This window comes from Tetrahymena thermophila (genome assembly GCF_000189635.1).
Source record: "Tetrahymena thermophila SB210 genomic scaffold scf_8254653, whole genome shotgun sequence".
Taxonomy (NCBI): domain Eukaryota; phylum Ciliophora; class Oligohymenophorea; order Hymenostomatida; family Tetrahymenidae; genus Tetrahymena; species Tetrahymena thermophila.
This window is the reverse complement of record NW_002476421.1, coordinates 293,983-308,112: the sequence shown is the minus strand read 5'-3', so window position 1 is coordinate 308,112 and position 14,130 is coordinate 293,983. Positions and strand designations below refer to the sequence as shown.

Below are 14,130 nucleotides of genomic sequence, written 5' to 3'. Positions count from 1 at the left end.
TTACCAAACATATTTATTAAAAAGCTACAATTAAATTGGAAGAAAAGGTGTGTCAAAATTAGGATTTTGGTTATAAAAATGTATTAATTTACTGTCTTTAACAATCAATCTCTAGTAAAAATAGTTTATTTACATTTATTCATAACTTTATTAAATTTTAAGATATGTTAAAATAATTATTTCATTCAACCTTAACTAATTTATGATTGATTTCTAATAATACTAAATTAATATTTAATTTAAATTATTGAGATTTTTAAAATCATGAAAAGTTGTTATTAAAGCATTCTAAATCATTTATTTTTAAATTATTTGAAATAGTGAAAATTTTATAAATCAAATGTCATAAAATAAACTTAAAAAATAAGTTTATAAAATGTAAAGACTAATCTAATGTAAATTATAAATGGAAGAATAATTTGAATTAAGTGAAGAATCTAATTCAGAAGGGGAAGAAGAAAAAGAAATTGAATAGAGTTAAGAAGAAGATAAAATTATGCCTCATCAATCAGAAAATGATAAGTTAATTTATTTTTATCTTTTAATTTAAAAAAAATTTAAAGTAAATTATAAATTTTGTTTTTAACTAATTTATAATTAGGGACAGCAATTGAAGTTAGTAAATCAATAAAACATAACAACAAACAAATATATTATTTATTCATTCAGTCAGTCAAGATTTTTTCTAAAAAATAACAAATTGTTTTAGTGTCAGGATATATATTCTAAATATAAAATAAAATGTTTAAAATAATTAGCTTATGTTATCAATAAATAATATTTTTAAATCATATTAAAATTCAAAATAATGATAAAAATGTGGTTAGGAAATTAATTGAAAAAAAAAAAAATTTATGGTGGTAATTGCCATTTCCCTTCTCAATTTTCAGCTAGATAAAAAAAGTTTTCTTCTATTTTAACTCTAACTAAAAAACAAATAAAATAATTTTAATTATATTTTTGATTTTAGTAAAAGGGAGAGTAAAAAATAGTTGATATTTCATTATCCCCTTCCTTATATATTCAAAAAAAAAGTATCTTAAAAATGTATTTGTTCATGATGTATTATTTACATAATATTTATTTGAATAATAAGATAAATCTTATTAAAGATTTTATTCAAAAAATATTAAATTAAAATATTAATTAGTAAAGTAATTAAATAGCTGCTTAAATTAATAATTTTAATAATAGTTAAAATATCAGAATATAAATTATAGTTATCTAAAATTAAAATTTTCAACTCTAGGGTAATAGATATTTTAATATATTTTGTTACAATAGCTTTAATTATAATTACAAGAATTAAAATCAATTTTTTTTATTTCTGATAGTTTCTATTCTTTATTCTAGGATGTGAGAAAATAGGGCCTTGTTTTTCCAAGCGTAATCGTATCCAATTTGATAAGTTTCTAATGTTTCCATATTTATATAATTAATATTTCTCATATTCAAAGATTTGTCATTTGTAAATAAGAGTAAAGCAGGGTTTAGTTCTTGGTCAAATCTTTTACCATAAAAAGTCCTTTTTGTCAAGGTGACCATTTAAGTTGTAGTATCATAAATAATCTTATCAACAAAACTCTTTTATAAACGGCGATAAGTGAGAACTCTAGTTGCAATAAAAGACAAAGTTAAAGCACAAAGGAAAGTTTTCTTTTTAGGCTTAGAGTCAGGATCATTGTAGAAATAGTACAAAATTCCAAAGCCACCCAAAACAAAAATTAAATTTTTTATCAATTCATGTCTAAATACTTTTCCATAGCAATCATACAAGGGAATAATTTTTTAAGTATTCAAAATTTCTTCAAATAAGACTGCATCACGATATTCCTTTTTAGTTTTTTGAGATTCAGCAATTTGTTGCATTTTGATTTGTATCAATTAATTTTTAGTTTTTTACTTCAACTCATCAACATAACTCTATATTTTTTAAAAATTTACGCTTATAAATAACATTCTTAATTATATTAAAACTTAGTAAAATCAATTTTGAATTCGAAAAACAGTAAAAAACATTTTATAAGAATATTTTATTAATTTTTACTAAATTTTTGTTAGTTTATGCTGAATCTTAATTTTACTATGGCTCATTATCTTTGTTGCTCTAACTGAAGCAGTACTATAATTTGCTTGGTATTTAGTTTTGATGCAAAATTCTTATACCATATTTGCTATATGAGATTTATTTTAAACTAATCTATTATAATCTATGTAAAGAAATCATTAAAAACAATTACTTTTCACTAAATTAACTAATTACTTATTTATAAAAATATCTTAAGAAATTTCTATTAATTTCAGATAGGAACGTTGAAAAACAATTAACACCTACAATTAAAAAAATATCTTAATTAATTAAGATTTATGAGCACTAAATTTGCAAATGTATATTTTAAATTTAGTTTGTTTAATTTTTTATCCATTAAATTTATTATAAATTATTTTCATTATTATTATTTACAAAAAAAACCTAAAAAAATATTCAATTAAACTTAAAATAGAAATTAAAATTTAACTCAAATTCGTTTTTCTTAATTTCTTCTAGGTTTCCATTAACACATTTAAATCTTCTAATTTAGATAAACAATTATTAAAATAAAAAATTATTTTTATAAATTTATTTAATTTTGAATATTAAATTTTAATATTTTTTTATTTTTTGTAAATAATAAAGTTAAACTCAAATTTTATTCTATTTCTTTTATAAATAAATATATAAAAAAATGAATAAGTTAAGCTTAAAAAAATATTTTGATTTTAAATAAAAAATAAAATTATGCAAATCTATTTTGACTTATTTATCTATTTATAGGATTTTAAACTTGCTTTTGATTTTACAGTAAATTTAAAAGTGTTAATTTTTTTATTGTTTCTATATGTATTAGAGCTATTGAATGGTTATTGAGTTTAGATAAAATGCTATTAAATAAAGTTAAATAAGTGTAAAAAATTTAAATTACATATTATTATGCAGCTAAATAAATTTTATTTAGAAATAAGAAATTTATGGCGATTTTGAATTTCAGCTAAGGAAACTTAAAATTTAACAGCACTAACTAGATAAATAAATTAATCAATTGATTTATTTATTGATTGACTAAATCCAAGGCTATGTTTGAATTAGTAGTTAATAAAGAAAATTTAATAAATTGATTTGAATAAAAAGAAATTTTATCTTAAAAAAATAAATTATTGAAAATAATCACAGATTTTTATCGCAAAAGATTAAGAAATATAAATTATAAAAGTTTAGAATAAGGTTTAAATAAGTATAAATGGGTAACGATATTAGTTCAAGCGATGGAGATGGTGGCTCTAACAACATTGCATCAAAAATATAAAAGGATTTTACATTTGTTAGGGAAAAGAAGGACCCTCGCTTTGGTGACATTTGTAAAAATAAATAAATTTATTTAATTAAATATAATTTTTTTTTGACAACTTCTTAATCGTAACTCTTTATTATTGTAAAATAGAAATATACAAAGAGAAGGGAACAGATAGGTATGTTTTCTTAAAGGGCCATTGGTGTGGGGACGAGGAAAATTACAACTAATTCCTTCGTTAATGCAATAGAAGAATAAAGATTAACCATCCAAACGTTTTAAAGATGATAGGATTTAATCAGCATTCAGAAACTCAAATTTGTGGAGATTTCTCTAAAATAAACTGCTATTATGAGTATTATAGCTTGAATTTAGAGAAAGAACTTGAAAAGAGGTTCCCTGAATAGAAGTACTTTACCGAACCTGAAATTTGGTATTTGATTGATTCAATAGTAAATGCTTGTTCCTTCTTTGAGTCAAACAAAATTTATCACGGAGACATTAGACCCATCAACGTTCTCTTAACAGTTGCAGGTCAAGTTAAATTAGCAGATAATGGCATTGTAAATCAGTCTAAAAATGGTAAAAAATTTTTTTTGTTTGAATCTAAAATATAAAAAGTTATTTTGCAATTAAACATACTAAAAAATCAAAAAAATGGCTTGCTTTTTTTAAAGATAGTGAATGAAAAATAACAAGATTAATTCTTTATAAAGAAATAGCTAGCAATTAAAAGAAGATTAAATAAATAAATCAATTTTTAAATATTATTAAAAAATAGGTTATGCAAAAGCACTTTTTGATGGGGATACTCCTTATCTCTCTCCCTTGCTAATGAATGCGTTCGCAAATAAAGAGAAAAGACCTTCCCATAATCATTTTAAGTCAGATGTTTACTCACTTGGTATGACTATGTTAGAATGTTGCTCTCTTTTTAAAGCACTCAATTTTTATGATTACTCTTCTTGCGAAATCAGATATAATTTGATAGAAGATTTTCTGTAAAAGGCAAGACTTATGTATTCAGGATTCCTTGTTAATTTAATCAGAGAAATGCTCAACAGAGAGGAGTTCTAAAGACCTACTTTCCATGAAATTTCTGCAATATTAACTCCTTACAGACAGTAAATTTAATCTTTAACTCCTTTTTCTGCAGATTACATCACTGTTAAATAGAACTATGTACATCCAGATTAAAATTTAATTCTTTAGAGCGGAGTTAGTATTAATCCCTCTCTTGTTTACAATCTCAACCCAGCAAATGCATAAGGAATCAACTTATTAAACCAATCTCTATCCGTAGTTCAATCTACATCACCTGCTATGTCTGCAGTAAAGTACTCTCCTGATAAAAGCTATTTAGCACATTCAAAGCTTGTCTTCTAGCAGAGCAATGCCCCAACTAACTTCACTTCAGTAAATATTTTTTATCTAAATTAATTGAAAATAATTAATCTGTTTTAAATGAAAATTCATAGGCAGCTGTAACTCCGATGATGCAACCTAACTAAAACTATTAATAAGTAGCAACTCCTTCAGTGTTTAGCCCAAATTAATCAACAGTGAATTTTTAAATGAATGGGAATATTTAGTAATAGCAATAGTAGCCTCCTTAACAATAAATAGTTTAATAGCAATAGATTTCTCAGCAAGCAATAAATTAACAATCTTTTTAGATCTAATAATAACAACAACAATAAGCTTAGCAAATTTTGTAACAGTCACAGCAAATACCATTACTGTAGTAGCAAAGTAGCGGTTAACAGTAATAATCTTAACAACAAAATTAATAGTTCGTTGTGATGACACCATCAAACACAAGCTCATTTATTTAAAATCCATAGATAAATTCTGCTAATACTTTTGGTATTTCATCATAAATAGCTGTGTAAGTACAACAACCTTAACAAAATCAAGTAGGATTAAATCAATAACCCCAATAACAAATTTAACAAATTCCATTAAACCAAATATAGTCACAATAACAGCAAAATAATTATAATGTAACTAGCATCGCTACTGAAAATACACCTCACAATAACCAATAAAATAACAATTAAGTTAATGGCACACTTACCCCAAGCAATAACTAAAACAACACATAGTTAACTTACTCACCAATAAACTTAATTTATCAAAATCCTTAAACTGTAGGTGAGAAGCCATTTTAGTCCGTTTCATTCAATAACATTAATTAATAACCTGTCTAACAATAGAACTTTGCTCCCGTATAGCAATTCCAATTATCAGGTTTAAACAATAACAATGTTTCTCAAACTGGTTCATTTGAAAATCCTTAAAATAATTCCTCAGGTACTTCTGCTCAATTTACATAATATTAGAATGCGATTCCTTAGGAAATACAATTTTAATAGCAACAGGCATAAAACTAAGGTTATATAAATAGCAGTGTACCAAATGCCTAACAAACAATACAATAAGCAATAAACTATTCTAATTCAGTTTTGCAAAGAAATCCAAACTTCTGAAAGAGCAAAAAATATTTTATTATAAATAAATAAATAAAAAGAAATATCTCATAATAAAAATAAACCAATATATCATCAACTAATTATGTATTTATGTATTATTTATTCATAATATCAATTCTACTCTTTTACATATTTTTCTTCTTTTCTTATATTCATGAATTCAAATATGTGAATAATTAATTAATAAAATAACTTTTTAATTACTGATATCAATTTTTTAACTTATTTATTTGATAAAACATATAACAGAAAATTATAAATATCATTAATATTATTTTATTTATTTAAAGAAATTAATTAATTTTTAATTAATAGCTTAGTTGTTGTTAAAATTTAAATACCATTTCAAATATTTAATTCATTAAATTTAAAATTTTTAACAATATTTAGAAAAAATCTAATTAGTTGAAATTATATACTTATTGTGTTAGAACAATTTAAATGCCAAAGTCAATTAAAAATAAGATAAATTTATGTTATTTAAATAGAATATTTTTAGTAGATAAATTTAAACTTATTAATAGATTATTAAACAATTTTATATTTAAATATATTCATATACATAAAAAACGTATCAGAAACATAAACTAAATTTAATAAATAAAATTACTAATTTTAAGATTTTTAATATGTTAATTAAATTATTTATCAAATATTTATTTATTGATTGTTTATAAATTAATGTCTATTTTTTAGAATTTTTAGTAGAAATTAATTTAATCAAGACAAATATGTTAGTTTGACAGGCATAGTACCATGTGCCATTATACTTTAAATTTAGTCATTTATACAATACACACTCATACAATATACAATGAGTGAGTTATAAATATTTTTTAAGTTATATATTAAGATATCTAATAAATAGTCTAGCTTTTAGTAATTAATTAATGATTATATTTTTTAAGCAAATGAACATTAATTATTTAGCTGATTCAATTTGTATTATTATTTTGCATTTATTTTCTTAATCAATTATATATATAAAGTAATTAAAAGATTAGTTACATCATTTGAAAAATAGTCTTTGTAAAGTGCAAAGCAAAAAAGGATAGCTAGAATTTATTTTTTATAGACATTATTTAGCAGAATCCAAATTCTATTTAATTCATAAGTAGTATAGAACAAAATTGCAAATTTGGATTGGAGCATTTATAAAGTATTTATAGACTGAAAGGTTCAACAAAGAGTTAGTTATAAAATGAATACCTAAAATAGTTAAAATGCTAATATGTATTCTAAAGCAGATTAAGCTAGAGAGAATTTGAAGACTAGCTAATCTAAAAGGTTAGGCTAGAGTTCACCTTCTAAAAATGCTATGAACGCAAGCAAATAGCTTCAGTCATTTGATAATACTGAGAATAATTAAAATACTAGTCAGCTGTAGAGTGAATAAACTAGAGAATATCTCAAGACAAGCCAGTCAAAGAGATTTAGGATTGTGCAGAATTCTCCTTCTAAAAATGCTATGAATAAAACTAGCTCAAATAAATTTTTTTCTTCACATTCAACACTTCCTATGACTAAAAGTAAAATAGATATTCCCTTTAAAGATCCTACTTTTAAACCGTTATTACCTTCCCGTTATAATGTTAATGAGAAGGTCAAACCTATTACTTATGTAAGTAAGGAAGTCCTAGTCGACTTAGAAGGAAAGGTTGAGTAACTTGAAATAGCAAAAATAGATGAAAAATAAAAAATTAAAGAATTCAAAAATTTATAGCCATGCGCTTTCAGAGTAAAATAGCCTCAATAATTTAAAAATAAACCTCTAAGGAGGCAGGAAAGTGATTTTTAGATGTTTAAAGAGATATTTGTAGCACCAAAGGAGAAGAAGTTAGAAGATTTAAAAGAAAAGGAAAAGGACTTTGAGAATCTGTTCCATCATGACAGAGCAAAGTAATATGAAAAGATTCTCCACATATATAATGAAGAAAATGAAAAAATGAAAACAAACGCTAAGTTTCTTGATAATTAATAAATAAATAACATTTAAAAGTATATGGGAAAGACTTTAACAGGCGCTAATGCCTCCTTAAAAGAAGACATTCTTGCCAAAACCAACAGCAAATTTAATTTCTCTCCTCGCAAAGAGGCAGAAAAGCTATTAACTGAAAATATTTAAGTTATTGAATCAACCTTATAGCTAGATACAACTCATCCAAAAGATGAGTATTTCTTTGACCAATAAATATAAGTATAACCTCCAGACCTTCCAAATGCCACAATCGCATCTCCCTTAACGCCAGGAAATGGGTAATTTTTAAAGTTTAAATGATAAAGATTTAAAATTCAGCTTATGAAATTCAAGTTAAATTGGAAAAAAAAGAGTAATAAGAATGTATTAACTAAAATTTTTGACGAAATATTTGTCAATTGAATTTATAAGTCAATATTCTTAAGTAATAAATAAAATATTTTTGAGAATAATTATTAATTAATCAATTAATAGAGAGATATTAAATAATTATAACTGAAATAAATACCAATTTTTAAAATTTTGAATCATATTTAGAGAAATACTTTTTTTTAAAAAAGGTATGCCCCTTCTGTGCCTTTAACTCATAACTTTAAGGACAGCAAAAGCAACATAAAGGATTTGTTGGTCAGAGCCAAAGCTGGAATGCAAGCAGGAGATATATAGAAAGAAGCTCACTTAAGCTTTTATTTGGGAATGGTTTATGAATCAAATAAATAATATAATGAAGTAATATAAATTAGTTAATTAATTAATTATAAAAAGTTGAAAAAAAAATGAAATTTAAATACTTTTTGAAAACTTTTTAAATACAATTTTTAATCTAAAATAGGCCATAAAGTTTTACAAACAATTTTTCACCTGTGCTAAAATGATGGAGGATAAAATTGGACTCGCTTTGGGAGCAAACAGAATAGCTGTTAATTATTTTAATATAGGAAACTATGAAAAATGTATAGAATATCATGAGCAAAATATTTAACTTTCTGATTTAGAAAATTCGTATGCAGGCTTCTATAATATAGGTATAGCATTCAGAAAGATTGATCATTTAGCTGAATCAATAGTTAATTTTAAAAAGGCTCTTGATTGGGCAAAATAAAGAGAAGTAAAAAAAAATATGCATAAATTTATAATCAATATTTAATTTAATTTTTATTTTTAGGAAGTAGAAAGTAAATGTTTAGCTTATGGATAATTGGGAGTAAGTTACTTCAAGAGTCATTAGTATGAAGAAGCTCTCGACAGCTTTACAGTTAAATAAATTAAAATGTTAAAGTATAAATAAATAATTATTATTTTTTAATTAAAGAGTTGCAGAGAACTGAGCATGAAAATAGGTAATAAAAAATTATAGCTAGATTGCCTTCTTCACATCACTTAAATCACATCAAAAATGCCAATAAGAAATTCAGATAATGCTATCTAGGTTTTGAGGGATGCTATAGAAGTAATAAATATTTATAAGAAATAGAATGAATTTTTTTAATATTATTTATTGTTTAAAGTGTGCCACACTACTTGAAGATAGAAAGACAGCTGCTTTATCAATGTGTAATTTAGGAATAATGGAAGGAAATAGATAGTATGAGCAACTAGTTTAAACTCCTTGCTTTGTAGAAGAGTATGAGGATTTTGATGAAGAAGATGATTTACAAACATATAATTTCTGTGTAAGATTGGAAGAAGAAGCTGATGAAAAGTAGAAGAAGTAAGAGTAATAAAAACAATAATAAAACCACGATAATGTTAATAACTGACTTTAATCATATAATAAATAAAATCTATTCATTTATAATTACTCATTATTTATATTATTAACTATCTAGTTTAAAAAACATCTTATTGACAAATTCAAAATTCAAAAAAAAGAGAAAAATATTATGAAAAATAAGCTAAATTAAAATAGTATTCAATTAGGTTAATAAAATTAAATATTATTATCATAAAAAATTAAATTTTTTGGTATTTTCTATAAATTCCAAACAAAAAAAAGATTATTTATATTTTTAAGTTTTAATTCAGAATAACATAGCTTATTTAATATTAGAAGTATTATTTAAATAATTTGTTTCATATTATAAACTATCAATAATTTACTCCACTTTATCTTAATTACATGGATATATTTTATTCACAAAAAGAACTAAATAAATTAAATATGTAAATAACTTAAAAAGTAAGAAAATGTGACTAAGTAAGTAATTAAATAAATAATTAAATGGTGATAAGGCTTACTTTAAAAATTGAAAATAATAAAATAAATAGTTATATATGTACATTACCTGATTATTCCTTAAAATAAAATTAATTTTATGAATTTATCTTTCAATTTTTTATTGAGAGATAAATTATGGAGTTTTTGTTTTTCATGATAAATTTTATTGTTAAATTAACTACTATGTATTGTGAGTTTTTTTAAAAGATTTAAAAATTTTTTTATTTTTATTTTGAATTTTTTCTAATATAAAAAATATTTTATAAATCTTAAAATGTTGTGTAAAAAATGAATCAAACAAATGTAATTTATCAAACAAGATATAAAATAAATTCATAAATAAACTGAATCATTCATTTCCTTAAAGTATTTGAGAGCAATCTAAAAATGGATTAATAAAAGGCACAAAATAATTATTTTTGTGGATTACATTATTAAAAGAATTAGATTGACTAATAAGTTAACACTTCACTAAATTTCAATTTAAAAAAAATAAAACATCCAAAAAATACTCTTATTTTGATTTTTATACACATTAAAGAGTAAGTTGGTTTATTTTATTTTTATAGATTATTTTCAAGTTTTAATTATCTTGAAAATTTATCATTTTTTTCTATAAATTATAAAAATGAAAGGATATTATCATAATATATTATTCATACTAAAAATTTTAATTTTAATTGTATTTGAATAAATTAATTTTAGAAATTAAATACAATTTATAGTAATATATTTATTTTACCAACAAAAAAAGGGAAAAAGTAAAAATAGATATAAACAGTTTATTGTTTATTACAGAACTTTTATAATTTATGATATAGGTATAATCCTATCTATTTTAGAGTTTTTGTATTATGAAATAAAGATGCTGTAATTTTTAATTATTAATAAATAAATAATTATAGCATTTAAAATGCAATAGAATTTTGTATGTTTAGATACATTTTTTAAATGAATCATTGAGTGGTTAAGTAATTTAATGTAAGAAAAATAAATTTTAAAGCAAAATTAAATTAGAACGCCAATATATTTTGATGGAGAAATAGACAATTTCTAGAGATTAGAAATATCTTTTTTTATGGTTAAAAATATAAGATATTTATTGAATTTTAAAAGTTAATCAAATGTTACTTTTTAATTTCAGCAAACACAAACATTAAAGTGATAAATATGAATATGGCATTTTTTGATAAGTTTTAATTATGTTCAACCTGTTCAAAATGAATATTCAAAACTTTTTTTTTCAATTTAAAGTAGAATTTCCTTTTTTAAATATGGATTTTGTATTTTAGTTTTTGATAGCTAAAAGATGGGATTTGTTCGTTTACTTATATCTAAATTAATTGGTTGGTAGATCTTTTTTAGCTTATTACCCTTAATTACAAAGAAAGATACAGACTTAAAAAAAAAATTAGTTTTCTACTCTCTACTTTTTGATAAACTGTTTCCTGTTTAAAAAATTGCTTGCTTAGTTGTGAAAAATAATTTAGAATTAATCAGTTCATCAGGAATGGTTATATCTATGAGTGACAAGATTACATATGAAAAGTGATGAGATATTTTCTATAAATAGATTATCAGGTACCGTTTAATTGAAAAAAGTGCTAAATTAATTAAAGCATAAAAGAAAAGAGATGACCTCATATTAGCAAGCCTTAGCTAATCTGCTAGTAGAATTGCAAGAAATAAATTATAAGTAAAAAAGGAAGAATTTATTATATAAAATTGCATAGTTTTACATAGTCGTAATATTGGATTTAGAATGTGGTGAATAAATAATTGTAGCAAAGAAGGATGAATTTACAATGAGAAAATGAAAAAAGTGAAGTGCTGGTGCAAAGCGATAAGTAAACGAGAAATTTTGTAATCGATTTTTGATTGAAAGATTGAGAAAAGATAAAAAATTTATATTGGAATATAAGAGGAGAATTTCGTAAGAAATGTAAATTAATATGACTTATTATGTTTGATGATGCACTTCAGTTTGTGTGTGAAAGAGGAAGGAAGAAATAAGATAAAATATAATATAAATAATTAATTGTATTATATAGTTTGATAGATAGATAGTTAGTTTGTTAGTATTTATTTTTAAAGGGTGATTGATTAATTGCTTTTTGTTTGATTGTTATATATATATAATTTATTTTTTGCAAACTTTGATATTAAGCATATCATCATCGATTATCGCATACTATAGTCTTTTGCTTTCTTATAACAAAAAACAAAGATAGTTAGTGTAAATTCAATGAGTAGAAAGATTTTGATATAGCTGTATTCTCAAAGAGACTCTCCTCACCTCTTCGTCAATAGAAGCAAGTCTGCTGATTGCGATAGAGAGGAGAATTTAGTTCATTATACCTACATCAATCCGCGGATAATTAAGTATATTTTGCAAGAAGAAACAGAGAGTAATTAAGTTTGATTTCAATTTCTTTCTACCATTTTTTGCTTTGTCACCACTATCAAATATCATTCAATTTAATCAACTGAAAGCAAAAATTTAGCAACAAGAAAGAATATAAGCTAAGCATAAAATTTATTAAAACATATTTAATTATGATTAGGATAAGATAACAGTTAAGAACATGAGAGGTAAAGATCATTTTCTGAGTTTAAGCAAGTGTGAAAAAAGATACATTTGTGTCGGTCTCCAACAAAAATTAAACAAAAGATTTTTATTATTATCAAAAGCGAATAAATAAATAAAGCAAACAAACAAACAAGCAGAATGAAATAATTAGAGTTGATAAAAACATAATTTAATTAAAAAAAATCTGCATTATTAATTTTTTTTCTTTAATTGTTCCAAAATCTTTTATTAGGAATCATCAAAACAATCAACAATAAACAAATAAATAAATTAATAACAAAGACAATTCACCAAAAAGTCTAAATTATTTTCTCTCTTTTCATAGCATTGAATAGCAGCTCATTTTTTGATATTATTAAAAAGAAGCATAGCAAATAATTAGTCAAAGCACGACTAATTCAATAGCGATGAATTAAACAGGGATAAGTCTATTTCTGATAATCTTTCTTCCTCTCCCATGTAGTAAAGTAAAAGATATTTATTTATAAGAATTTCAAGCAATTTTAGTATTTTCAGCTAACTAAACCCCTTTCTTCTTACTTAATTTGAAAAATTTATAAATAAGATTTTAGAAATTTAGTAGCTTTTTGTAAAAACAACATTTTTACATTCATATTTCAAAGAAAAATATTAAAAAGCATCATTTTTAAGAAAAAGCTCTTGCTTTGAATGTGTAATGAGATTATTAATTGATTAAAAAATCAATTAGAGAAGTAAAATTTAACCTAAATTGCTTAATTAAAAATTATTAATTCAAAAAAAGTCAAATTTCCTCTTTAAAATGCAAAATATTATTTTATTTTATTTTATCAGCTTACTTTATTTATGTAAAAAATAAGAACCACTTAAAGAGAAGAAACTGAAATTCAAAAACCTAAACTTTAATCCAAGTGTAAACACAAACGCTGATTCTAATTATAGTCTCGAAAATAATCAAGAAACACAAGTTTCTCAAAACATTTAGTCTTCTTAGCAAAACTTATAGGTATATCAACAACACTTCAAGGATAGCAATTATTCATATCAATCCTAACACAGCAGTGAAAGTGTTGCTTCCAATTTGAATACAACCATAAAATCTACAAGTTTAAACCTAGATGAACCATCTTACTGTGATTTCAAAAAGGAAGAAAATGACTCAAAAAGACTATAGGAGGAGTACTAAAAAAACAAATTCTAAACATTCGAAAATGAAATAAAAAATAATTTAATTAAATTCTCTACTAATCGCTATTATAAATTTATTCTTTAGAATGTGCTTGAATCAGGTAAAATGAGTTTATTTATTTTTGTATAAATTTCAAAGCAATTAAAGAGTGTTTTTAGAATTTTAATTCAAAATAGAATTTTATAAAAATCAGTATTTAATTTGTTTTACATTTTTTAAATAAAACACTTTTTTTAAAAATAGTTTAAAAATAAAATTAATTATTAAAATTTATTTGTTAAGGATTTTTATTAATTTTTTATTGATTTAATAGAAATAATTTTTTAATATATTTAAGGAAATTATGGCCACAAAG

The 14,130-nt window shown here is 22.6% G+C and overlaps 6 protein-coding genes across 6 annotated transcripts in view; 4 read left to right on the top strand and 2 right to left on the bottom strand. All coding sequences in view use genetic code 6, as the record gives it.

Moving 5' to 3' along the window:
• Positions 1-515: 515 nt before the first annotated feature.
• On the top strand, positions 516-996 carry TTHERM_000644629 (hypothetical protein; the record flags this gene model as incomplete). Its single annotated transcript, XM_012797501.1, has 2 exons — positions 516-522; positions 602-996. The coding sequence occupies 2 exons, from the start codon at positions 516-518 to the stop codon at positions 994-996; spliced, it is 402 nt and encodes a 133-aa protein (XP_012652955.1).
• Positions 997-1,216: 220 nt separating this feature from the next.
• Positions 1,217-2,272, bottom strand: TTHERM_00644610 (transmembrane protein, putative). The gene is made up of 2 exons (XM_001015381.2): positions 2,048-2,272; positions 1,217-1,923 (listed from the first exon to the last, which is right to left on the bottom strand). The coding sequence occupies exons 1-2, from the start codon at positions 2,225-2,227 to the stop codon at positions 1,312-1,314; spliced, it is 792 nt and encodes a 263-aa protein (XP_001015381.2). The 5' UTR covers positions 2,228-2,272; the 3' UTR covers positions 1,217-1,311.
• A 1,006-nt stretch (positions 2,273-3,278) lies between these two features.
• Positions 3,279-5,818, top strand: TTHERM_00644600 (protein kinase; the record flags this gene model as incomplete). Its single annotated transcript, XM_001015380.1, has 4 exons — positions 3,279-3,396; positions 3,480-3,911; positions 4,111-4,745; positions 4,808-5,818. 4 exons carry the CDS (start codon positions 3,279-3,281, stop codon positions 5,816-5,818), a joined length of 2,196 nt encoding a protein of 731 aa, XP_001015380.1.
• A 1,204-nt stretch (positions 5,819-7,022) lies between these two features.
• On the top strand, positions 7,023-9,559 carry TTHERM_00644590 (tetratricopeptide repeat protein; the record flags this gene model as incomplete). Its single annotated transcript, XM_001015379.2, has 6 exons — positions 7,023-8,077; positions 8,360-8,528; positions 8,632-8,907; positions 8,965-9,054; positions 9,112-9,249; positions 9,308-9,559. The coding sequence occupies 6 exons, from the start codon at positions 7,023-7,025 to the stop codon at positions 9,557-9,559; spliced, it is 1,980 nt and encodes a 659-aa protein (XP_001015379.2).
• Positions 9,560-11,521: 1,962 nt separating this feature from the next.
• TTHERM_000643601 (transmembrane protein, putative) lies at positions 11,522-12,187 on the bottom strand (the record flags this gene model as incomplete). Its single annotated transcript, XM_012797500.1, has 1 exon — positions 11,522-12,187. One exon carries the CDS (start codon positions 12,185-12,187, stop codon positions 11,522-11,524), a length of 666 nt encoding a protein of 221 aa, XP_012652954.1.
• A 75-nt stretch (positions 12,188-12,262) lies between these two features.
• Positions 12,263-14,130, top strand: part of TTHERM_00643580 (pumilio-family RNA-binding repeat protein, putative) — a gene marked incomplete at both ends in the record, with an annotated part of 4,669 nt that continues 2,801 nt past the window's right edge. Inside the window, 4 exons of the mRNA XM_001015377.3 lie at positions 12,263-12,425; positions 12,582-12,609; positions 12,971-13,074; positions 13,447-13,875. Coding sequence (XP_001015377.3) covers positions 12,263-12,425; positions 12,582-12,609; positions 12,971-13,074; positions 13,447-13,875 — 724 coding nt within the window. The remainder of the gene's footprint in view (positions 12,426-12,581; positions 12,610-12,970; positions 13,075-13,446; positions 13,876-14,130) is intronic.